This window comes from Microtus pennsylvanicus, chromosome 5 (genome assembly GCF_037038515.1).
Source record: "Microtus pennsylvanicus isolate mMicPen1 chromosome 5, mMicPen1.hap1, whole genome shotgun sequence".
Classification (NCBI taxonomy): domain Eukaryota; kingdom Metazoa; phylum Chordata; class Mammalia; order Rodentia; family Cricetidae; genus Microtus; species Microtus pennsylvanicus.
This window is the reverse complement of record NC_134583.1, coordinates 134,899,831-134,925,599: the sequence shown is the minus strand read 5'-3', so window position 1 is coordinate 134,925,599 and position 25,769 is coordinate 134,899,831. Positions and strand designations below refer to the sequence as shown.

General features: G+C 51.6%; 1 protein-coding gene across 4 annotated transcripts in view; it reads left to right on the top strand.

Annotated features, from left to right (window-relative positions):
- Afap1l2 (actin filament associated protein 1 like 2) overlaps window positions 1-25,769 on the top strand; it is a 102,462-nt gene that overhangs the window by 72,711 nt on the left and 3,982 nt on the right. For 2 of the 4 annotated variants that reach the window (XM_075974510.1, XM_075974509.1), the window contains 13 exons: window positions 4,188-4,278; window positions 7,343-7,426; window positions 10,517-10,722; window positions 12,408-12,587; window positions 15,542-15,631; window positions 17,052-17,136; window positions 17,583-17,687; window positions 20,236-20,447; window positions 23,169-23,314; window positions 24,058-24,166; window positions 24,779-25,027; window positions 25,107-25,287; window positions 25,562-25,717. In XM_075974510.1, the coding sequence (XP_075830625.1) occupies window positions 4,188-4,278; window positions 7,343-7,426; window positions 10,517-10,722; window positions 12,408-12,587; window positions 15,542-15,631; window positions 17,052-17,136; window positions 17,583-17,687; window positions 20,236-20,447; window positions 23,169-23,314; window positions 24,058-24,166; window positions 24,779-25,027; window positions 25,107-25,287; window positions 25,562-25,717 (1,894 nt within the window). The remainder of the gene's footprint in view (window positions 1-4,187; window positions 4,279-7,342; window positions 7,427-10,516; window positions 10,723-12,407; window positions 12,588-15,541; window positions 15,632-17,051; window positions 17,137-17,582; window positions 17,688-20,235; window positions 20,448-23,168; window positions 23,315-24,057; window positions 24,167-24,778; window positions 25,028-25,106; window positions 25,288-25,561; window positions 25,718-25,769) is intronic. The other 2 variants (XM_075974512.1, XM_075974511.1) reach the window with 1 other exon arrangement.

Here is a 25,769-nt window from a genome sequence, read left to right as displayed (position 1 = left end):
CTCCCACCTCAATCACTAATCAAAAAAAAAATGCCCTATATGCATGACAGGCCTGTCTTATAAATACATTTTCTCAATTGTGGTTCCCTCTTTTCAGGTAGCTTGTGTCGAGTTGACTTTTTAAAAATCCAGCTAGGACAAAGCAGAGGAAGCTCATTGTCTCAGTCTAGAAGTGACAGTCTCAGGATCTGACCCCAGTATCTTTCCCCAGAGCGAGGATTCCTAGGAAAGATCCTAGACCATGTCTAGGAGGTTGTCTTTAGGAAGCAGGGGCCCTGGACCAGTACTCCACAGCCATGTGGCTCTACACAAGTGGGACATCACTGGATCTGTGAAACTCGGGAAGGGTCTCAGGACCAGAATGGTTCCGACACAGCCTCCAGTTCAAAGCTTTCTAAGGACAGCAGGGTCCCTCAAGTTGGGAAATACAACTCCACCACATGGGTGATGAGGTGGTTTTCAAGTACTCGGGTTGATGTCCCATGCTAGGCGTTCCCTGACCCGAGTGGCAGCTGGTGGGACTCTTTATGTAGGGCAGAGTGATTGTTGGAAAGATGATCTTCATCTCTGGGCGTCTCTGTGATGCTATTGTTGGCCTCTTTCTGAACTTCCACCCCACTCCATGAAAATCTGTTCCTCTGCTGCCCCTCAAGGGACAGGTGGCTCTGTCACTGTCTCAGAGCTTTGAGAGTCCTGGTCCAGGCTGACGCTGGGGAGGCAGAGAGACGGGATCTGAACACAGGTTCTTGTTGACTCCATATGTCAGTGAGGGCTGTGTTCCTTCCAGCTTCCCCCCATGCCACTGGCATAGTAGAGCTCTCACTGATGACAAGGTAGACATGATCCCCTTGAGAGCTACTTCCTGTGCTGTCTGTAATGGGACTGCTCAGTATGGGGAGGCTCAAGGGCCACATCTCAGAGAACGTTGCTTCTGGAGTTGGAGAAAATGTCACCTGCTAGGACTAGCTCAGTCTCAAGGGCCTTTCTGAGGTGTGGTGATTGTCCTGTGGACAGTCTGCAGGCCTGCAGAAAGTTGTAGTAGCCCCGGTTGACCTTACCGTGCAAGTCCCTCCCTCCACCAGAGGGACTTTCTTTGCTAGAAGGGTGTGGAGTATCCAAGGCCTTCCAAATTCTGTCTTAGACACCCACTACCACCCTTAGGTGCTTCCAGATGTGGCATGAGGAAGGCCACTCCCCTACCCAGGCCCTCTCTTTCCTGCCCACTTGTGTGTGTTCATGCTGGTGCCCCTAAACCTTCCTGCTCACTATGCCTGAAACAGTGAAAATCTTACTCCAGTGTTCCCAGAGAAGCAGGGGCAGGTGAGTCAGGAGGCAGAAACACAAGAGTCATTGTCACCTAGGCCTCCCAGGCAGGACACATGGCAGTTCCACCCCAGGGCCTGAGCCTGAGTCACCTCCTTTTCTCAGTCAGTGATTCTGTCTTCCCTCTCCTGACACCAGAATATCAGAGCGAAATGCTGGGTCCACAGCGCCTCTGGACCAGGGTGGCAGTCTCTGTCCTGGGCTTGGGATGCTTGTCAGCTCTGAGCCCTGACTTATCTCTTGTGAGTAGGTCACCACTTCAGTCCCCAGGGAGTCAGAGGGGACCGGGTCCAAGCAGCAGGGAAGGGCAGCCAGGGGTCTGGAGCAAACTTGTGGGTGTGAACCATGACTCAGACAGCTGAGGTCTTTCCAGGCTGCAGTGTGCGCAGCCAGGTGCTGTGGTCATTGCAAGAGAAACAGATGTTTGCTGGCCACCACTTTCCATCTTGACAAGCATACCATCCCCACCCCACCCCTGACTTGAGGCCTGACCGTGACATTAGCACCGATCTCAAGGGAGCTTTCTGCTGGAGGAAGCAACTGACACCCAAAATGGCATTTCCATGGCCATGGTAGGAAGTGGTCTGCCTACTTACTGTAGCCCCAGAACTTTCCACAGTGTGCTTGCCAGGGAAGGATGCGTGAGTGCCTCAGGCCATGTGGGCCACCCTTGATCTTTACATCTCATCTTTACGTCTCATCTTAGGGTCTGGTACACAGGAGCCCTCAGCCCTTTGGTCCCCCACCAGCTACCTGCTTTGTTTAGCACCATTTTCTGCAGCAGCTGTACTTCCTTAGCATGCACGGTCTGTGGATGGTTTCCCCACACTGTGACCCCAGGATCAAGTAGCTGAGCTAAGATTCCCTAAGAGGCAACAGTTCCCTAAAGTATGTGCTAGTTGGCTCTTTGGAGAATAAGCAGAAGTATGGACCTTGGTAAACTCTGCCGCTCAGGGTCTTTCCCAGTGGCTATGTCAACATTGAAATCAGCTGTCTTCTGGGTCCTCCTCTAATGATCACCGCCCTTGTTAGGGTTTCTATTGCTGTGACCATGACCAAAAAGCAAGTTGGAGAGGAAAGGGTTTATTTGGCTCACACTTCCACAGCGCTGTTCATCATCGAGGGGAATTGGGACAGGCACTCAAACAGTGCAGGAACCTGGAGGCAGGAGCTGACACAGAGGCCATGGATGGGTGCTGCTTACTGGCTTGCTTCCTATGGCTTGCTCAGCCTGCTTTCTTACAGAACCCAGGCCCACCAGCCCAGGTACAGCACCACCCACAATGGACTGGGCCCTCCCCCATCAATCACTACAGCTAGATCTTATGGAGACAATCTGCCACAATCACAATCTTTGCATCTTAAGGATGCTGGCCCAAACACCATGGTCCTTTCTTCTTAGCCCTGGAACATTAGGTTTTCTGTCCTTTGACCTCTGCTGATAAGACACTGTCTCTAGGATCATAGGACATATACATGGGACTTTGATGGTTTTGTTTTTGTTTTTTGGTTAGTAAAATCACACACTTACTGAACTCTTAATATTGCCTAGCACAGTTTAATCTTCTCTGACTCCAAGTAACAGACATTTGTGCTTCATTTTACACTATAGTCTAGACAAATCGATATTCAAAGTCATATAGCTAGAATGCTCCACTGTTGGGGTTCCTCACACAGTCCTGTGCCACCTCTAATGATCCGTTTACAGTAGATTCTACTTTGGGGAGACTCTCAAGAAACAGGCCTAGTATTCTACCCTAAACAAGATGGCCTCCCCAGTCACAGATGCTGTGGTGATGAGCCCTAACCCTGTGGCAGAGGTTCTGCTCTCTCATTTGTTCAGTTCTAACAATCCCTGACCCAGAACCAAATTTTGGGTGCCCAGAGTGTCCCTCCAGATAAGACCTACTTCCTCCCAGGGGGCTAGCTGATTTAAGATGTGTGAGCCCTAAGACTACTGTCCAGGGGGAGAACTCTTCCCCTCAGACCCTAGGAGGCAGCACCTGGAGCCACAGTTGGTATCATAGGCCACCCTTCCTCAGGCTGCTGGCAGAGTCAGCCAGATGACAGAGACCACATAGAGCAGAGGCTGTGCCCAGGTGCTGGCAGCAAGCCAAGCTCGAGCAACTCCCGAGTGCCTGCCTGCCTACTGCATGCAAGGCCTGGCCTCAGGAGGGACATAGCACATCTCAGAAGCCACCTCTGCCAGTGGACACAGTACCTACTCTCATTAGGATATGACCTTATGACCCTGCTCCTTCCTGTGTGGATGTGGAGGGAGAAGGGTAGGGCAGAGCCTACCTCATGCCTGCTCTGGCACCATTGACATGAAGCCAGGCACAGTGGGGTGGAAGCAGATATTAGACCCAGGATTCTGTAGACCTGTCTCAGATGAGATTATGGTGGTACTGGAATAGGGATGGGGGTTCTCCTGTCATACCCATTGATACCCATTGCCCTTTACACACAGACTTCAGACCCTGGGCTTGTAGAGGCCCCCCCCTCTTTCTCACATACACACACATCTGCAGGACACTCGGCTTTATCATAGGGGTCGTAGGACCCCAGCTCTGCTCCACACGATTGTGCAGAGAGTACTTCTGACCTCTGAGTCATCTCTCCAGCCCAAGTCTCTCACACTTTGGCTCATATACCCCCAAATGGCCCTGCTATGATTCTTTCTTAGAGAGGAGGCAAACAAGGCTTGGAGACCATCACATCCCCCAGGGCAGAGTTCATGGTAGACCCTGGTCCCCTGTCAACTTGCTGAGAGCCCAGCCAGGCCTATTTTACCTCCCTCTTAACTGTGGTGACTCCCAGTGTGCCCCATCTGAAGCTGTTGGCTTTGTCTGTTTATGCTACAGATTCCAGAGCGGAAGCAGCTCACTGTTCCAAAGATTGAGTCTCCTGAGGGCTACTATGAAGAGGCTGAGCCATATGATACGTCCATCATTGGTATGTCCCATATGACACGTCTCCCGTCGGTATGTCCCAGGGGCTAGGGCCCTGAAGGTCTGCTCTAATCTACAGGCTGACTCATCACCAGGTGACAGGCAGGTTCACCTCGGGCAAAGTGACCTGACACAGGAAGTGGCCTCAGTTGAGAACTGGCCATACGGAGTTCAGTGTTGGGTCTGTGAAATGTCCAGTACCCTGCCTGCCTGTGAGGGGATCTGGGGATGCTCCTGTATCCACGGGGTTCCAGACTCCTTCTTGGCTGTTTACTGAACACAGAGAGGTGGCGCAGGAGAGATGTGCTGGCCGAGGGTCCTGTGGCCTGGGCAGTAACAGATGTGGAGGCCAGGCTGAGTTTGAGGGAACCATTCATGTTCTTTCTCTGGGTTCAGTTACTCTGCTACCCCCCTCAGGGCGAGAACACTCATGTGGAGAGAGCACAGACCACACATAAATCAGACTGTGTTTGGCGATGGCTCTTAGGGCAGAAAACAGGATAGTGGCTCTGCTTGCTGCAGGGAAGCAGTTAGGCAGTTGGTTAGCAGGGCACTCTGACCTCCAGCTGGGGTCGGAAGCTAGGGGAACAGAGGAAGCAGGTAACTGCAGACAGAGAATTCTGGCCAGAGAGCAAAGGCCTTTCGTCAGAGAATGCCTTGGTGTGTTTGACAAACAAGGAGGCCACCGTGGTAGGACCAGATGAGTCAGGAGACAGTGATGAGGAGCATACAAAGGGGCTGCTGGCCATGGTGGGAGCTAGAACCCCACTCTTCCTAACTGGGGTCATCAGCCTGACATTGCCTCTTTCCTCACTGTTCTGAAATACCTGAGAGGATTAACCTAGAAGGGAGAAAGGCTTGTTCAGACCCAAAGTTTTGGAGGCTCTTCATCAAGATAGGGCAGGCACGCTGCTATAGGCTGCTTTGAGAGCCATCAGGGGACGTGGGGGGGGGGGGGCATGTGCAACTTGCTTACCTCAAAGCTACCAAGCCAAAGTAGGATAGGAAGGGTGAGCTCCTGTGACCCATTTGAGGATACCCCAATACCTAGGACCTCTCACAAGGCTTCTACTCTTTTATTAGAGCCTTCTTTTTAAGAAAATCATTTATTTTTATCTGTATAAGTGTTTGCCTCTATATATACATAATTGTATGTATATATATATACCATGCTTGTGTCTAGTGCCCAAGAAGGCCAGAAGGGGCTTCAGAGCCTCTGGTACTGGGGTTCCAGAGTTGTGAGGAGCCATGTGGGTGATTAGAACCAAACTTGGGCCCCCTGTGAAAACAAGTGTGCCTAACTGCTGAGCCAGCTCTCCAGCCCCAAAGACTCTTAGTGGTCCAGCATGTTCTCTCAGTAACACCACACTGGGGACAAGTCTTTGACAAGTGGCCTCTCTGGGGCAGCAATATCAAGATTAGCGTCTTCTCAGGTCTTCATTACTCCTCCTGTGGGAGGAAGGTTTGCAGTCTTCACAGCACTTTGCCTTCAAGGTCAAAGGTGAGCGTGGGCGCCTGGCGATGGGAATGAACCTGGGTGAAGCAGGGCCTTGCACGTTTCTTCAACAACAGGGCTAGACTGAGATGGGACCTGGAACTTGACACTTGCTTTTCTCTTTCTCCTCACCTGCCTATGGCTCCCATTCCCAGGAACTGTGTGGGAGGGGAGGGCTTGTTGGGACTGAGGATATTATAAGTGGTTGGCATTGTGGGCAGACGAGCTTCTCTTCAGCCCACTGAGCTAGTGCTGGTGAGGCCCAGCCAGGCTGTGATTTCAACCCAAGCCAACCGAGGGTGTGGCGATGCTGTCTGGCTGCATCCCGAAGGTAGAAACCGTGACTCACCTACTGAGCACCTCTGTGTATCCTGAGCCATCTCCCCCCTTGGGTGTGGCCCCTGCCAGCCAGAACCTGTCTCTAAACACAGGCGCAGATGCTTCACATGCACACAAACAAGTGGTCAGAAACACCCGGCCTGCTGGTGTTTGTCTCACACCTGTGCATCCCTGCTGGTTACCACCTGGCCTGAGGCAGCTCACTGTGTCATTTGAACTCTCCAGGTGAAGTGGGCTAGGGAAGCAGGTGGTGGGAGCCTGCTGTCCCCATATCTGCTAGAGCAGGGTGACCTGGTCACAGTAAGAGGAAGGAGCACTAAGCATAGGTGTTTCTCCAGCTGAATGGCCATCAGGATTGTATCGGCTTCTTTGACAAGGCCGGATGCTGGGACTCCTGTTTTGCTTTCTTATCTGTGTCCCGGTGCTGCCCTCTGAGCAAGTGCTGAGTGCGCTAAGGGTTTGTACTGGAGACACCAAGGTCCCTCTCTGCCCAATATGTCAGGTTCTTTATTCTGATGCGTCTTGCTGGGGAAATACCAGCAGCTGTAACCCATAACTCCCTGGCATTGGTTTCTACTCTGAGCAGTATGGCACTTCTGATCCTGGGTAATTTGGGTGCTCAGGTGCATCTCATGTTGACTCAGCCATCCTCCAGGACCAAAGCGTCCTCTGTAAAGAGAGAGTGGGAAGTGCCTGTCTGTTTCTTAAAAGTGCATCCCAGACATGACACATTCCACTCTGGCCACATGTCACTGGTGATGACTTGCAGTGGCCTCTGGATGTGAACAGAGCAGGTAAATGACATCCTTAGCCTCTCCTGAGGAGTCTGCACCTCAGAGGGGACAGCAGTGAGCAGCTTCTAGAGCAGTGGTTCTCAGCCATCCCAACGCTGCCACCCTCTAATACAGCTCCTCATGTTGTGGTGACCCCCCAACCATACAATTATTTTCATTGCTGCTTCAGAACTGCAATTTTGCTACTATTATGGATATAAATATTTGATATGCAAACGGTCTTAGGCAAGCCCTGTGAAAGGGTTGTTTGGCCCCCAAAGGGGTTGTAATCCACAGGTTGAGAACTAGTATCTAGTATAGACAGCTTCATGCCACATCTGGGTGTCTGTGCTTGACTATGCCTCTCTCTTTATTCCTTCTCCCTCCCCATCGTTCTCCCCCTCCCGCCTCTCCCCTCTCTCTATCTTCTCTGTCTGTGCTGTTGAATATCAATCCTACAGGTCACTATGGATCTTATCTCCCTACTGGAGTCCCCAGATCAGCACAGTTGCCTGAAGGAGTCATTTATGCCACGATCACCTTGGGTACTGCTTGTCCTCAGAGTTGGAGTGCCAGGGGTTGCTCGTAACCTGCTCTGAGATGAGTGCATGCCCCAGGAGGCCACTGCCTTCTTCCTCTCCCCATTGCTGCTCCTGCATGCATATGGTCGTACACTTTTCCTGCCCAGTGAGGGTATTATTGTGTTACTCTGCCCTCTGTAAAGCCCTGTCTGTAGGACACTCTGCTCTCTGTAAAGCTGCAACCATAGAACCAGGAAACATGGATACGAGACTTGTAGCCTACATGGTGATCAGCCCTTGGCTCCTGGGGACTCTCACAGGACAGAGAACTGCATCCTGGTCAGGACTATCTGCTGCCTCTCATTCCTCCTCACTCCATACCCCTGAAAGCCAGGAATCTGTTTTAAGAAAAATTCAACGTTAATGAAGGCCTACTGTCTTTTCTAAGGAGGAAAATAGCAATACATTTGCCCTCACAATTCCCAAGCTATTCCTGATACTAGGATTAGCTGTTTTGTCTCAGTTCACTTCTGGGGACCTCACACCATCAGAACTCCCCACCTGGCATGCAGGGCCATCTCAGAAGCACACACTGGGCACTGGGGACAGAGCCAGAGCATCCACACCTGGCTTTGCAGCCTCTCTTGGCTCATTCTTGCTCTGGAAGGAAGAACCCCAGTGACATGGGTCTCTCTTCTCATTTCCCCTTTTACAAGTGCCACACTACTGAGAACTCAGGAAACTTCCCCTAAGTCCCCTGGTCCCACTGTCTTCCTCTCCAATGAAGCCCCTGAGTTCTCTGTTGCCTTGTGGTCTATCTGCATGCGTACCTGAGTTCTTTGTTGCCTTGTGGTCTAGATACATGCATGCTTGCAGTTCTGTGCTGCCTTGTGGTCTATCTGCATGTGTACCTGAGTTCTCTGTTGCCTTGTGGTCTATCTGCATGCATACTTGAGTTCTACCTCCCTCTGCCCTCTTCTCATAGGGAGTTCACCGAGTTGCAGACTCATTTTCAGGGCTTTAATTGATTGTGGGTATGTGAATGCTTCCAAGTCTATGAAATAACACTGACTTAGGCAGCCCCCTGCTGCTGGCTACTAAGCAACACTCCAGTGGATATGTTAATGCTGGAATGTCCCTTCTTACTCTTTTTAAAGAGTTATTTATTTTGGTGCTGGGATCTAGCTGAGGGCCTTGTGCAGGTTAGGCAAAAACTCAACCTCAACCTTCCTCCTCTTTTAATTTTTACATTTACTTATTTTTTAAGAGTGAGGTGTAGCAGGTGGGGGCATGCATATACTACATGCACATACCACAGCACATGCGTGGAGGTCAGATGTCAAGCTCGGCAGCAAGCACCCTTGCCCAGTGAATCATCTTGCTGGCTTCTATTCTTCTTCTTCTTCTTTTTTTTTATTTTTGAAAGTTAGTTTCCCAGGATAAGCTCCCAGGACCCAGATTATTGGGTCAGAAAGTATGCATGCCCCATGACTCAAAACAATGGGTGGCCAGGCCGCTTTCTGAGAGGTTTGTGTGAGTTCACAGTACTACAGAAACACAAGAGTTTAGGGTGCCCCTCTGGAAAGTGTCATGATTTTCCATATTTCTACATTTAATAGATATAGCAGGTATGAATTATGAGCTGGTTATTCTTTTGTTTTATGTGTATTTGCTAAGCCAGGAAGATGAGCAGCACCATACTGCTTTGAAAGGAAACTGTTATGGAAATATTTAAAGTGCTATTTTTAGAAATATTGAAACAAAGTTGATTTTGTTCTTTGGCACAATGACTGGAACAAGTTCACAGTAGCCCCATGCCTCTTTCCTATCTATATTCTAATTTAATTGCAACTCTGTTTAACTAATATGCAGGAACCCAGCTAATAAGATAAAATGGGGCCCCATGACTTGTCTCTTGAAGCGAGTCAAGGGATGGAGGAGCTTCCTCGGGGACAAACCAGGAACTGCTGTGTGAGGGCACAGAGAAGCAGCAATTAGGGCTGTTTTTCTGAGTAGAGAGGAGTGTCTAGCAATGGGAGAATATTGGTCTCCTTGTCCACTGGGGGTTCAGGTAGAGTATCAAGAACACTAGATAGGGGTTGACATGGGAATCCAGAGTCCCCCTTTCTTTTCCATAATACTTTTTAAAGGATGCGTAGATGAATATATTGATATATAGATGATGCATACATGGGTGGATGCATGGATGGATAAATGCATGCATGGATGCATGCATGGATAGATGCATGGGTAGGAGTAGACTGACTTTTTCACATGGTTTCACTGGCCTTGACCACAGTGGTGAGGCTGGGGAAGAGTACCACGCTTGCAGGACAGTAGGGATATGAACTAGACTTGGAAGGACATGGTGAAGCGTGCAGCCAATCACACAGTTTCTACTGTGCTGGGCTGAAGGATTCTTTAAGATAGAACGTAAAGCGGCCTCTGGCCTACAGTAGGAGAAGCCGTAAGACAGAGCCCAGGTAAGGCGCTGGAGGCTGGTCTAAGGAGAAGAGGGCACATGGCCTGGGGACCTGGCAGGTATGTTAAGAGAGGCTCTGACCAGGACCCAGCACATTGTTCTTGTTATTCTTTTTCCTCTTAGATAGGGCCGTAATGTGTAGACCAAGATGGCCTGGAACTCACAGACATCTGCCTGCCTTTGCTTCGCCAGTGTTGAGATTAAAGATGTACACGACCACACCCTAAATGAGGAAAGACAGCCTCTTTCCTACTCTTTTTTCCCTCCCAGACCTGGAGCAGAGCTAGACCCAGCCTGGAACCTGGAACCCCTACTGGTTAAGGCACCAGAGGCCCATAGGGCAAGCACGCGGTTCATAGGCAGGGCAGCTGCAGCTCCTCGGGCTTGTCAGGGATCCACGCAGATAGGATTTGGGCAGGGAAATGTGCTCTGTGGTCTGAGTCAGCATCTGAGAAGTTCCTTCCAGTGGGTGGGGGTGGAAAGTCATTGAGCTGTTTCAAGGATGAGAGGGCCAGGTGGATGGTAGCCCGGGGTCCCCAGCTGCTCCTGCTTGCTGCTCTCTGGAGTGTTTCTTATGCGCTAATCCTCTTGCCCAGCTGGGCTCTGACTGACTGGGCGGGTCTTTCTTGCAGAGGATGGAGAGGCCGTGAGCAGCTCCTATGAGTCCTACGATGAAGAGGAGAACAGCAAAGGCAAGGCAGCCCCCTACCAGTGGCCCTCACCCGAGGCCAGCATTGAGCTGATGCGTGACGCCCGAATCTGTGCCTTCCTGTGGCGCAAGAAGTGGCTGGGCCAGTGGGCCAAGCAGCTCTGTGTGATCAGGGACACCAGGCTCTTGGTCAGTCCTCATCTTGTTTTCTGGGGATGGGAGGGGTGGGAGAGGGGGTGCTCTCTGATATGACATTGAGGGTAGAGCATTTGACAACAGGAGAGTTTCACCTTTCAATGTGCAAAGTTTTGTGCGTGCAGATGAATGTATTTTGTCTGCATTAGGAAGGTCTAGTAGTTTTTAAGTCAGCTGTCCAAGTAGGACGACTGTGCATCCCTGTCACTTGCACCCTGTTTATTTTAGGGAGGGGGTGGAGGCAGGGTCTCACCATGTAACCGAGGCAGGTCTTGAACTCGTCATTCCCTTGATGCAGTCTCCAGGCAGTACCGAGATAACGGTCACTTGCCGCCATAGTGGTCTCCTTGCTGCTGCTACTGCTGCTGCTGCTTCCTCTTCTTCCTCTTCTTCCTCTTCTTCCTCTTCTTCCTCTTCTTCCTCTTCTTCCTCTTCTTCTTCTTCTTCTTCTTCTTCTTCTTCTTCTTCTTCTTCTTCTTCTTCTTCTTCTTCTTCTTCTTCTTATTCCTCCTCCTCCTCCTCCTCCTCCTCCTCCTCCTCCTCCTCCTCCTCCTCCTCCTCCTCCTTCTCTCTCTCTCTCTCTCTCTCTCTCTCTCTCTCTCTCTCTCTCTCTCTCTCTCTCTCTCCTTGGTTCTCCTAATCTGATGGCGTGCAAACCGAGCAGCTCCCTCAGCCCAGCTCCTGTTTTGGTCTGAACAACCTGAGGATTGTTGGAACCATCCCAAGAGCTACAAAACTTAGCACCACCTATTCTAAGCCAAAACCTGCAGAGGAACCAGACTTGACTCTGACAATAGTACCACTTCCTGACAGTTTAAATAAAAACCTCACGGCTCTGAACTAGATGTGGCTGGTCAGCTGCGATTTGAGTTTCGGAACTCAAGGCCAGCCTGGGCATCGCAGCAAAACAGAGCAAATGCTGGCAGCTTTGTGTCCTGACCTAAAGTTTCACGAGGTCTTTACAAACACCTTCCCTCAGGCCACATATGCCCAGCTTACTCCAGATGTCATTTTGTTATTCTGGGTGGTCCTATGAGGACCTCCATTTTGCAATGAGCATAAATTGCAGCTTACCTTCCCTGGTAAAGGGTAATGGTCCCTTCCTGTGAGTTCTAGCATCTGACGAGGCAGACTGTAAGTTTGATTTTCATGCCCAATGGATCTTTTTCTGGGGAAGCTAAGGCATGCAGAAAGGCAGAAATCACTGAAGTCTGTCACTGTGGACAAGTGAGCTCTGTCTACGGGAGACAGAGTCACATGCCGTATCACGGGTGACACAGTCTGAGAAATGTGTCCTCAGGTGAGGCCATTACTGTGTGAGCATCATAGGTTCTTACACAAGCTAGACAACAGTCATTAAGGGAAGTGACCTCGTGAAGCCACTATACATTGCTGTGAGCAGACTAAGTGACACCTGAGGAGACCCCTTCTCCGAGGCCAGGGCAATGGAGAACTGTCTGGGTGATTCAGGTCCTGGAGCATCCCTGATCAGTATCAGGGAGAAGGAAGCTTGGGGGGGGGGCGCTCAAGGGCCTGCCTCGGGGCATCCAGCCCTATGGCTTGGGGCCATGGTCAGGCTCATGAAAGAGATGAGTGCACTTCAGCGTTCAAGGGCCTCTCCTTTGCGGAATCCACCCCATACCCCAGGAAAGTAGCATCTTTTTTCATTTTTATTCCAGTGCTACAAATCATCCAAAGATCACAGCCCTCAGCTGGACGTGAACTTGCTGGGGAGCAGCGTGGTGCACAAGGAGAAACACGTGCGGAAGAAGGAGCACAAGCTGAAGATCATGCCGATGAATGCCGACGTGATTGTGCTGGGCCTGCAGAGCAAGGACCAAGCCGAGCAGTGGCTTCGGGTAAGGAGCACGCACTAGGCGGCCAGCTGCTTCCCCCAGTGCTCAAGTGGACGGCTCCTGAAGTTCTGGCCCCCAGCTTCTTCCGAAGGGGCGGATGATGTGGTAGAGAATAATCAGGGTCTATGATTCCTCAGGTGCTCAGGGCTTCTAGCATTCTGGGTATTGATGATCAACATCATGGACCATATACAGAGTTCCGCTGCTCACAGGATCCTTAGAAGCCGGGAATGGCTGTAGCTGGAATCTCTTTGCTGTCTTCCTTCTGACGAGGCATCACATCCCTCCATGAGGAAGGGCACTGGGTGTCTGCTGCCTTTGTGAAAGACCCTCATGGACTGTGGGCTTTGGGCAGGTTTAGCTGTGGGTGCGGCTGGGCAGGCTTGATGAGCCTGTTTTATGGGACTAGAGATGAAGGCTCAGAGGGCAGAGGTAGCTGTCACCTGGTAAAGGAGTTGCAGCTGGACTGTGGATTTGGGGCTGTCTACACAGCATTGTGATTCTTGCCCCCTTAGATGTGTCTTCGCTGCTCTGCCCTTGTGTATTCTAGCTGTGATGAGGAAGTACCTGGGGGAGGGACTTCCTGCCTAGTTAAAGATGTTGAGCATGGTGGATCCAGAAGCTGTTTGAAGCAGGAAAGACTCACACTCACAGTTCAGCAAGGTCTCAGAGGCCTGCAGGGCCCCTGGTCATGGCAGTGAGAGCCGGGACCACCTTCCCCCTCCCTCCTGCCACATGTTCCACCTCCGTGCCCATGCTAGCTATTTCTGGTGTTGTATTCACCACCCCACCCCTCCTGGCTGAGTGTAATCATCACCATGAGCCTGCCAGAAAAGAACCTGAAGTGTGTCATTAAAATACGACTGAAAATGGTACCTACCCAGGTATCAGCAACCCCGTGTGCCGAGTACCCCAGGTTTGAAGCTGACAAGATGTTTTTGTTTCTATTTTGTTGATGTTTTGTTTTTATTTTGTTGTTGTTTTTGCTTTTTTTTTCCAAGACAGGGTTTCTTTGTGTAGCCTTGGCTGTTCTGAACTAGCTCTGTAGGCCAGGCTGGTCTCGAACTCACAGAGATTCACCTGCCTCTGCTCCCAGAGTGCTGGGATTAAAGGGGTGCACTAGCACTGCCCAGCTGACAAGTTGTTTTGGTGAAAACCACTAAATGTTCTGAGAAGTCTGGCCAAGCCAGTCTCCTAGGAGGGAATGACATGCGCTTCAGTCCTTCTTGAAGGAGTCTCAGGTGCTTATAGACAGTCGTGTAGAACAGAGTGGCCGCTGTATAGACATGTGTGCAGGTTGGAGGATATGGAAGATTCCTGAGTGATGATTTGACTCTGGAAAGTGAAGCCTGGTGTGCGCGCAAGCACATGTGTTGTGTGTGTCTGTGTGCGTGCATGTGAAGTGATCTTAAGCTGGTGTTTTACCGCATATAAGTGCTCAGCACTGGGTCCAAGGTATACCAAGTGCAGGATACTTGGCCAGATGAAGCCCAGAGAATGCAAGGGGCTGGGCTAGCTCTGCGGTGTTCCTGGGACTCAGGGCTGAGTTGCTAGTTGAACTCCTTTCTCTAGCCCAGCTCTTCTTTTCGGTTTCTGGCAGTCCTGCCCATCCTCATCCTTCTAAGTCCACACAGGTACTCCCTTGGGTGCACACATACACCCTAGTGTACACGGACACTGCACACATGTTTATGAGCATGTCCGTGTACAGGAATATGCGCCTGTGCACTGCTCCTATGTTTAGTTCCCAGGACTATTCCTCTGTCTGCTCAGCCCTGCCTATCCTTCCCCAGACACTCATCCTCTCGGCCTGGTCCTACAGCTCTTGCTGGAGGCTTCAAGGACAAGAGCACTGTGCAGACGGCACCAGCTCTGTGTCTGAGATGCACAGAGAAACCCTCTCCTCTCTGCAGATGGGTGCAGAGGTAGCCTGGCTGCAGGCCTGGTCAGCTCCCTTCCCAAGCAGGGCTCAGTGTATTCTGGTCTAAGCTAACAAGGGCAGGAATGATGGTGCAGCACCTAACCTGTATGCGGTACTTCACGCTGAGTCCTCCCAGCTACGTTGTCTAATGTTGCCGAAACAGTGACTGAGGCTACGCTGGGGTCACATGACAAGGCTGCTGATTCCAGGACCTGCCTTCCTCCTAGGAAAGACTGCATTTCCTTCATGGATCTGAGCTCCTAGTTGGAGACAGGCTGGGACATGAGAAACCCTTGTCTCCCCATCCACAGCCCTGCTTCCAATTCTTTGCCTCCTCTAATTTCAAACTCACTCCCACAGACTGCTGTAGGCAGAGATTGAAAATGGAGGGTCCTTGAAATTGCTCTCACTGCTTCCAAAGGGTTACTGTAAGGGGTGTGTGGGTGTGCACACCTGTGCATGCACACATCTGTCTTCTTCCCTGTCTTACCCCTCTGGGAATCTCCCAGGTGGTCCTGGGCTCAGAAGGAGGATGTAGAACTGCTTAGTGAGGTCAGGGCCACCTCTGACCTGTGTGTCCACAGGCTGGGCACCAAGTACCAGTTGACGTGGTCCATGGCTGGTGGCCACGGAATTTCTATCAGATCAAAGCAGTAACCAAGCCTGCTTCCAAACGATGTGGAGACCACAGACCTAGGCCCACAGACCTAGAAAGTCAGGGAAGCACCAACAAGTATACACTTACAACTCGTGACACTCACAACAGGACAGAGCCCTTGCCCTCAGGTGGCAGTCGGGGGATCATAGTGTCCAGGGATGCAGAGGTACCTGCACCCCAGATCAGGGGGTTCCTGCGGGAAGTGTATGAGTGGACAACTGTGTCCTCGGAACACTTGGGGGCTGCAGTCAGGGTACGGGTGGGGTGCTTCTGTTCTCAGAGGTTCTCTCTCCCTTGAGGCCCCACATCGCCCTGCCCGAGGGCCAGGCAGCAGGGCCATGCAAGGGCCATGACCATCACAGTGCTTCTCCAATCCAGGTCATCCAGGAAGTGAGTGGCCTGCCTTACGAAGGAGCCGCGGAGGGAAACCAGTACACACCGGATGCCCAGCGCTTGAACTGTCAGAAAGTAAGGCTCCGCCCCGCCCAGAGGGAAGGTCCGATTCTGTGCTGTCTTAGTAAAAATTCAGAGTTAAAATGGAAAGCCTCGTTTTTCGTTCTTGTACTATAGCCCAATTAATAAGAAACACACAAGGCTTGGGTGAGAGAGAGCAGGAAGGGGGCTTGGCGGGAAAGCGGGTGAAACGCATGGAGACCTCACTGTTGTCCTGTTGAGGGGAAACGCTATTGAAACAAAAATCACTTTGCCCCATGTCCTTTTTTATGAACGAAGCTCAATGCACACAGGGATGGGTTTCAGGTGACACGTTCATACAAGTGTGTCAGGCATCTCCATCCGCTCGTCCCCCTGGCTCCCCTGCCCCCACAGCGCTGCTGCCATTCCCATGGCATGTATAAATTATTTTATGTATCTGTATAGAACTGAGGGGCCCATGCAGTGTTAGTCTGAGTCTGATTATTTTTCTCCAATCTCCAACTGTATTCATTTTCTTATGTAAGTGACACAATTGTATTCTTCTTCATGGTTGACTAAAACTCCATGGTGTTTATGGGCCACACTCCCTTTAAACATCTGTGGATGGAATCTAGGCTGATCTTGCAATTTGGCTTTTGTGAGTTAGTCTAGATTCTAATAATAAGCTGGAGACTTATTGTGCAAGCCTGAGGCTGCCCGCCCACCAGCCCCTTGCCTCCAGGTGGAGTCATCCCTATGTGGACCCAGCCAAGGGCTCCAGGACCGCCTGGCACAGCGCTCTGGGGAACTTTGGTGTTAAGGATCAAGGAAGCTGGACTAAGTGGAACCAGCTGTGGGTAAACCTTCCTATTCCTAAATGTCAAAAGGCAGGAGGCACACAACAGTCACAGGAGTGCGGTTGTCTCAGCTTGTGTCCCTAGCTCTGGCAGGACAGGAAACAAGAGGGTACACATAACACTTAAGCAAGGAGAAGGAGGAAGACAGGAGGGGGAGGCGCTTTATTCTCTGGAAGGCTGAAGGCCACATGGAAAGCCCTACAGCTCAGCAAGGGGTGTCTTTGGGGTCTCACTCATTGTTTGACTGCCAACAGGAATGAGTTTGGGTTCCCTTCCCCCTGCTTGAGGATGGCGCTCCTCCCTGCAGGCCCAGCTTCCCGCTGGCCATGGGCCCACTGTCCAATCAGGTCCACAGGTATTTGGAGCACTCGCAAACAGGATGGCAGGGAAGGTACCCTGAGGATGGGGGAATGTGGTTCTTAGGAAGGAGGGTGATAGTAGATACTCCAGAGAGCCCCAAAGGCAGCTTGGCCAGTGTCCTACTGGTGATGTCAGTGCTGGCTGGAAGGGGTTTGGTTGCACCGTCTCACAAGGGCCATCTATTTCCCTTGAAATTTTAGTTTTCCAGTCCTCGGTTCCCAGTGGGTGACCCCCGTCTATCTCTTTGTTGTCCACAGCCAGATATAGCTGAGAAATACCTGCCAGCTTCGGAGTATGGGAGCTCCATTGATGGCCACCCTGAGGTCCCAGAGACCAAAGACGGTAAGCAGGCTATGGCTCTCTACCTCATGGGTGAGAGGGCAATGGTCGTCTGGGTGTGAGACCCGACTGTCCGGCTCAACCCTAGTTTCCAAAAGAATGAAAGGAGAGAGGGCCAAACCAAAGTTAAGTTTTGCCACAGCCTGGGGGAGTGAGAACCTCCTCCAGCTCTGTTTTCCAGTCCTATTTGAGATGTCTTTGAGGCCACGCTGTCTGTAAAGATTCCCAGGGTTCACCTACACCGAGACGCTTGTTAACCCCATGCGTGCATGACTTTGGGAATAGCTGACTTGGCCTGTCGATTCTCATGTGGGAAGATGTCTGTGTGCATGACCACCCGTGCATGTGTGCGCGCACGAGTGTGGATAGGCTAGGTGGGATGAGAGGGGAAGGTTTGTGTGCGGGTAGGCTGTGCCCATCACTGACAGCTTTCTCTCTGGTCATGACAGTCAAGAAGAAGTGTTCTGCTGGCCTCAAACTGAGCAACCTGATGAACCTGGGCAGGAAGAAGTCCACCTCGCTGGAGCCCCCAGAGAGATGCCTCGAGACGTCAAGTAAGACCCATGGTGACCACCAGGACCCTGGGCTTCTTCACTGTGGTGGTGCCTGTCTTAGAGGGCGAGCCCAACAGAGAAGGCAGAGGATTCTGGGGCTGGCCGGAGAGCACACAAAGCTGGGCTTTGGGTTCGTCTTCCCTGTGGGTTGTTCTTTATGCTTCACCAGGTTCTGACCTGCTTCAGTGTCGGGTCTTTGGGGAAGTGAGGGGAAGGTGGTTGGTGCCATCTCGGTGTTCCCTTGAGCATACTGTTTGTTTTCTCTGTGCGGTGGCAGGCAAGTGTTCTTTACTTGAACACACACGGGACCATCTTCATAGTCACCAGGATTCATGCCCTGTGACCAGGGATGGCTTCATGGACCTGCCCTTGGAGGGTGGGTGGGAGTTAAGTAGGTTGAACTGCCTGAGAACTGGAGAAACCCCTCTGTGATAGGGACAGGTGAGATCTGTTGGTGAAGGCCCAGTGGCAGGCTCAGAGGGCAGGTGTGGGCACTGTCAGGTTCCTCTAGGTTCTCTCTCCTTCTCTCACTCATGCTTGGAGAAACTGAGGTCAGGAGGGAGACAGGCCAGGCCTAAAACTTATCCTGGTGTGAAATACCTTATTTCCCAGGCTGGGGCTTCTGGCTGCATCCCTCTCTGTGGCTTAGAGGCCATTACTGCTCGCCTCTGGGTCATTTTCTCTGTCCCACTCCTGAGCTTGCTCGTGAGACCCCAGTTCTCTTGTTGCTTGAGGCTTTGAGGCCAGCAAGTGAAAGACAAGGCTCTCACTCCGGAGCCTCGGCTTCCCTGGTTGGGGAGTGGCCTGGTTCTGCCTGTCACTGCACATCCTGGGAGCCTGGTCCCAGAGCATCACTGTCTGAGATGTGACCAGATTATTTCTGCAGCTGTTTCGTGTTCTTCCTATGGCTGGGACATGGTGGTGAGGACACAGGTGGCTCGGGGACTAACCTGTAGCTTCACTTGGTGTAAATTCTTATTGTTTAGAGAGCCATGATGGCCACAGCAGCCTCTGTTTAGAGTTCAGGTTTTAGTTTCTCTATCTTCCACGTTGTGGTGTAGAGATAGTCATGATCCCCACTACCCGCCACATGACCAACTGTGGGTGGGGCCAGAGGGTGGCTGTCTACCATCTTTTCCTGCCTACTTATCTGGCTAGGGCCCAGAGCAGCTGCCAATCACTAAGACTGCAGAAGACCTATCATTTCATAAGCCTGTGCATTTGAGGTGAGGCTCAGCAAGAAGGTAGCCTGTCACATACAGGTGTGTAGAGGCCTAGAAGCCAGGGTTTCCTCATCTTTGTTGCCTCAGGGACAAGGCTTTGCTGGTATGTGATAGCACTCAATAAACCTTCGGAATGGAAGGGGGAAGGGCTGGTCTCTCCTGAGAAGCTGAATGCATACATGCAACCAACCATCCATGAGTGAGAAAGGATGGTATCCCAGGTGCACCCTGCTTCTGGTAGCTTCTATGAACTACAGGGGAGCAGGGTCCCTGGTCAGAAGGCTGCAGGCTGCAGACATGGGTTCTGCAGAGGAACTGCTGCAGTTCCTGGAGAGGCACATGTGCCCAGCGGAGGTCAGCATGGAAGCTGAGTTTTGCTGCACTAGATGTTAGACTTTCTAACTGAAGTAGACTGAGTCAGGGCTAAAGAAGAGTGGACGCACCTGCTCAGGAGGAAAGAGAACGGCCAGACACTGTGGGCTGAGTCTGGAGCACATATCCGGGAAGCTGGGAAAACAGAGGCAACAGCAGACTCTGCAACCAGGAGGTTTGGCTTGAGTACGGGAAGTAGCGTTTCCTGCTGAAACACAGACCCCTGGAGATGAGTTCTTGTGGGGGAGCCTTCATCCTCCACAGGTCCTCACCAGTCCTACTATGGAGGACAAATCTCACATTCCTCTGGCCATACTTGTGCCAAGAACAAAGCTAGCTGTATTGCCTTGCCTCTGTAGGCCTATTTACCCAAAGGAAGAAAACAAGGTAGTCTGAGATTCACAGCCTCAAGGATGACATGACAGGTTCTGAGACAGGTGGCCTTCAAAGAGGCCTGATGACAGTGCCTTTCCCTAGACACTGTGGTTTTTCTAGGTCCCCCTGTGTTGGAAGGAGGCTGCTTATTCGTCCCGGCCACCCAGAACCAAAATAACCACACAGAAACTGTATTATTTAAATCACTACTTGGCCCATTAGTTCTAGCTTCTTATTAGCTAACTCTTACATATTAATTAACCCATTTCTAATAATCTGTATATCGCCACATGACAGTGGCTTACCGGGTAAAATTCCCAGTGTCTGTCTCTGGTGGCTCCATGGCATCTCTCTTTCCACCTTCCTTCTCCCAGCATGCAGTCCAGTTTTCTCTGCCTACCTAAGTTCTGCCCTATCAACAGGCCAAGGCAGTTTCTTTATTCATTAAAAGCAACCCATAGACAGAAGGACCTCCCGCATCACCCTTGCAGCCACACCCCTCGCTGGAGGACTTGTCCTCTTTCAATGTGTCCCCTCCGGTGGCCTCATCCTCCTATCATCTATGTCTCGTCCTGCAGGCTACCTAAATGTACTGGTCAACAGCCAGTGGAAGTCACGTTGGTGCTTCGTTAGAGACAGCCACCTGCACTTCTACCAGGACCGGAACCGGAACAAGCCTGCCCAGCAGCCCCTCAGTTTGGTGGGCTGTGAAGTGGTTCCAGACCCCTGCCCCGACCACCTGTACTCCTTCCGCATCCTCCACAACGGCGAGGAGCTGGCCAAGCTTGAGGTACACTGGGTGTGGGGCCGGCAGGAAAGACAGCCAAGGGTGGGCAGTCTCAGCTGTCAGCGGGCACACCGAGGATCGTGATCCCACTGAGACAGAATCAGTGTGGCTTCATGTTATATTTACCTCCATACCGGCCGCTGTTTGCATTTTTTAAATGTCCATTCTTGTTCAGACCTCAGGGTAGGTGGCTTTGTTACAGGGTTGGGACCATGGGCGGCTTCCTGCACTTAGGGCAATGAGGGGGTACTTTTAGCTCCTACAGATGCCAGAGAGGCTTCTGACGGTCAAAGGAGTGATGTTTACTTTGCATGCCTATAACACGATTAATAAAAACTCAGACAAAAATTGGGATTCTACCTAAAGGTCAGAAAAGCAAAACAGCGAATCACTGGCTCTTGCCTCTACCTCAGTCCGAAATGGCGATCCTACCTCCAAGAATCTCAGAATGGGACGGAGACTGAAGGCCGTCTCCTCCTGTTTTGTAATCCTCTCTAGTTCTGTAATTTTAAAGACATGCACCACCTGGCTTCTATGGCAAGCTACTGAGGCTACTGGGATTAAAGGTGTGGTGTTGCTGCCTGGTCTGTAAGGCTGGAAGTGTGGCTGTTTTACTATTTTGATCCTAAGGCAAGCTTTATTTATTAAAATACAAATGAAATGCCACTCATATGTCACCAACCAGAACCCAGAGGTACACAGAAACAAGGGCTGTCGGGATTTACATGGGATCAGGACTTTGCTCTGTGATACAGTTACATTTTGGTCTCTCCCTGCCCTTGGGTTCGTGCCCTGGTACAGCTACAAAAACAAGAGATGACATAATGCAAGCTTGCAAGGAGCCCGCAGGCGGGGCCAAGTTTCTTGCTCACAAGTAAGCACTTGCCCATTAACTCCCATCCACTTAGCCCTTGATCCAGGGGTCTTTCAAAATCTGCTTCAATGCTGCCCTCTGGTGGCTGAAACGTCTACACCAACCCGGCTGCACAGAGACACCTTCACCCACTCATTTACCCTCATTGGATGACACAAAACTAGCCTCTGTCCTCAGAACTTATTTTCTCGTTTGGTAGTGTGGGGACATTTGGATAATTACACAATTAGTTGTCTAGTTATGATTAAAGGAAGGATAATGGCTTCATGAATGTTCGCTTGACATAGCACGAGGCTGGGAAAAGAATAGAGCTTGTATCCTAAGAGCTTGGGAGCCCTTGGAGGGGTTCAGAAGAGATGACATGATCCAAATTGATGTTAAGATCCTACTGTTTGGGGGATGTGTAGATGGAAAAGGGACAAGAAGTGACAAAAATAAGACCACCAGGAAGCTGCTGACCTGCCCAGTGTGGGGACAGTGACCTGTGACCTAGACCCCCAGGAAGTCTCTGTACCTGCCAGTGTGGGGACAGTGACCTGTGACCTAGACCACAAGGAAGTCACTGCACCTGCCAGTGTGGGGACAGTGACCTGTGACCTAGACCACAAGGAAGTCTCTGCACCTGCCAGTGTGGGGACAGTGACCTGTGACCTAGACCACCAGGAAGTCTCTGCACCTGCCAGTGTGGGGACAGTGCCCTAGACCACCAGGAAGTCTCTGCACCTGCCTGTGTGGGGACGGTGACCTAGGAGATACCTTTAAAAGGCAGTATTGAGAAATCCAACAGGAAATAAATGGGAAAGAAACTAATTGTCTTCCTTTCCTTGTGGCTGTGAACAAATGCTGATGGAGAATTTAGAGGAGGAGAAACTGATTTGACTCATGGCATCCTGCGGGCAGCATGACAGCAGAGAGGTGATTGGTCACGGCATCCGCAGCCAGGAGACAGGCGAATGCTGGCGCTCAGCTGCATCTCCTTTTTATCCAGTGCTGGACCCCAGTCCATGAATGTGCTAGCCATGTGCAGGGTGTTCCCCCTTCATTTAAACCTTGTGGCACTTCCTCACAGACGTGCCCAGAAGGGCGTCTCATCGGTCCTTCCGTATCCACTCAACAGACAGTGAACATCACACCAACCAAAGTTCAAGCTTGGGTTCTAACTGCATCTCTAGAGGGGTGGTGGGACGTGTGGCACGATGCCAGAGAGGTAGCCTGTGGCTTTTATAGAAACAATACTGACATTTGAATAGAAATGCCCCTGTCTGCAGCTGATTAGCAAGCGTTGTCCCCTAGAAGGACACACAGCAGACTGGCTGGGGTTGAGTTGGTAAATTAATATGGCTCTTGGATTAGGTTATTTTTCATTCCTTGACATTATTAATGCCATAAACCAAAACAAAACTGAACGTTGTTATTTCTTAGGAAGTGTCTCCGTCTTGCAAGCATGGGTTAAGACAATAAAAGGGACCGTGACTGCCCATGAAGTAAAGGGTCAACCTACAATGTGTACAGTCATTCCATAACCAAGGATTTTAGCAACGACTAGCAGATGACAACTCTTGATTATCTTTCATGGTCTTACCCTGGAATGTAGTGTCGGCATCTAGAAACACGTGTCTAGAGATTACACGTGGTGCTCCCCACTGGTGTCTGGGTTGTCACTGGGTGGCATTGTGGCACTCACTACCAGGAAATGCTCTTTGGGTTCACTTGGGGATACAGTGTGCTGGTAAAACTGGGGTGCCCTACACAGGCTGTTTTGTGCTTGTTGGTAGGGATGGGAGTGAGCTGTTCTGGCCTAGGGGTGGGACTGGCTAGGACGGCAGTCATGACTCTCAGTGCTCTTCTAGGCCAAGTCCTCAGAGGAGATGGGCCACTGGCTGGGCCTCCTGCTCTCAGAATCAGGCTCCAAGACAGACCCAGAGGAGTTCACCTATGACTATGTGGACGCAGAAAGGGTTTCCTGTATTGTGAGTGCGGCCAAAACCTCTCTCTTGTGAGTAAGAAGAGGGCTTTCCTTGCACATCTTCCCGTCCAGCCTTGCTTCTAGACCTGGTGGGCAGCTGGGGCAGTGTGGCCACTGAGAGCGCGGGGTCAGATGGGTCCTGCTTGGTCCTGCATAGGGAGGTACAAAGAAGGAAGCTTGTAACTGTAGCCACAGGGGAGCTGCATGCCCAGAGACCCAGATGAGAACTAACCACCGAGGAGCTGCGTGACACAGCCCTGTTTAGACACTCTCCAGCTCCCAAAGACAGATTAGGTGACTTCCCTGACACCCTTTGCCCTTCCTCTGGACTCTTCACTGGGTCCGCAGTGCATTCTGGGATATGCAGGGCGAGGCAGGCACTTCTGTTTTACACAAGGGCCTACGGGCTCAGGCAGGTGTATCTTGGTCAATATTAACAGAAGCCAGCTTGGCCACTGGAACAGGCTTGTTCCCTAACATACAAAATGGAGAGGCATTTTGTCTGAGCTGCCCCAAGTGCACAAATGAGATGTGCTGAGATCTTGTGGCTGGTGCTAGGATGAACGTATAAAAGGGAAGGGCCTGAAGAAGACGACCGTAGGCATCTGAGGAGGGACTTGGAGTTCTGGAACAACAGCTAGAAGAGGACTCTTGGGGGGGGGGGCAACTTAACTCAGAGCTCTGTGTAGCCAGGGGCTTTTGTTTGCAGTCTTTGATGCTGGTGGGATCCTGCAGGGTCCTGGAAGCTTCATGTACCCATCTATGTCTTCCAGACTGATGCAGAGAAAGTTCTCAGAACCCAACACATACATTGACGGCCTGCCCAGTCGGGACTGCCCAGAGGAGCTGTACGATGACGTCATGTCGGAGTCAATGACGGTGGTAAGCACTTGGGTGGTGGTGGCATGGACTGGCGGGTCCTTCTGCCAAAACTCTGTCACAGAGGGTCAGATTGTCCCCAAGATGAGCAGCCCCCAGGTCACCTACAGGGCCACCAATGCAGACCCCTCATCTTTTGTGCAAGGGGTTGTGGGTCTAACCTGGAGACCTATCTAGATTAAACACCCGGTTACTCGCTCTGGTCAGTGCTAAAGTAGAGTCGATGGTGGTGCCGGGTAGGAGCGGTGACACCATCAGCCTTCACGGGCCACATCGGTAACTGAGGCGGGCTGAGCATGCCGGCGGCAGGGGCCTGTTTCTGGAACGAAGCAGAGTGGTTGGCAGCTTCGCCTCCCTCAGTCCTGCCCTCCCCCCCCCCCCCCCCCCCGCGCGCCCCATAGAAAGACCTTGATACTTTCTCCTTTACAGAGTGCTGTGTCCTGGGTCTTCTGCTTCTGGACTCTGCCATCCCACTCAGGACTCCACAGAGGGTTCCCTTGGAAGGGAAGGGGCTACCCAGAAACTCCAGCATGGGAGGGGACAGGAGACCCCAGACCAGGTCCCCTACAGCCAAGGGAATGAAGCAATAAAACACTACCTGACTTTTTCCTATAGGTAGAGCCTGCGGAGGAGGCTGCCCCTGCGGTAGATGCTAACAGTGGGAGTGAGCTCGACCGAGTGTACCTGGATCTCACTCCTGTCAAGTCCTTCCTGCACGGCCCCAGTGAGGGACAGGCAGAGGCCTCGCTCCCAGCATTGCCACAGCTGGACGACCTAGCTGAGACCCTCACTGTAGACCCAGACCCTGGCCTCAGCCCAGACGAGCCCCACACAGGGTCTCCAGAAAGCCTGGAGGAGCAGCAGGTACAAGCCCCTCCACCTCTAGGTGCCCAGCCACCTCGCCATGCCCTATGGTCATGGAGTGTGATTTCTCCTGGTACAGAGGCCGCTGGAGAGTCAGGAGTCCCCGGAACTCTTGGAGCCTGCCTTGAGAATCCCCACAGTCAAACTACAGGCCGAGCAGCAGAGAATCTCCTTCCCAGGCAACTGCCTGGACACCGTAGTTTCTGCCCCCACCAGTGCCAGCCCGCCTGTGAAGGACAAGCTGAGGGTGACCAGCGCAGGTACATGGACCAGGCTCAGGCTTTTAGTCAGGACCTTAGTCTAAAATGAAGTTAGTCTGAGTCCCTCCCTTTCGTGTGAGGAGACAGGTTAAAAGAGGTGAAGGAACCTGCCCCAGAACACAGGAAAATAAAACTGAGGGACCAACCCCATCCCTGCTGGGCTGGCTCAGCAAGGGTGTTCTGCCACGCCTAGGTTCTAAGTCTAGGAAGTGAGCTTAGGTCCAGCCCTCATCCATTCCTGCTGGTACCAGCCTTTCCCTCTCTGGGTCTGTAGAGATCAAACTTGGGAAGAACCGGACCGAGGCCGAGGTGAAGCGGTACACGGAGGAGAAGGAGAGGCTGGAGAGGAAGAAGGAGGATATCCGGGGGCACCTGGCTCAGCTCCGCAGAGACAAGCGGGAACTCAAAGAGATGCTGCTGAGGTGCACAGGTAGGAGCTCCGGGTTGAGGGCCAGGGTGGAACACTGGCTTTGAGAGGGAAG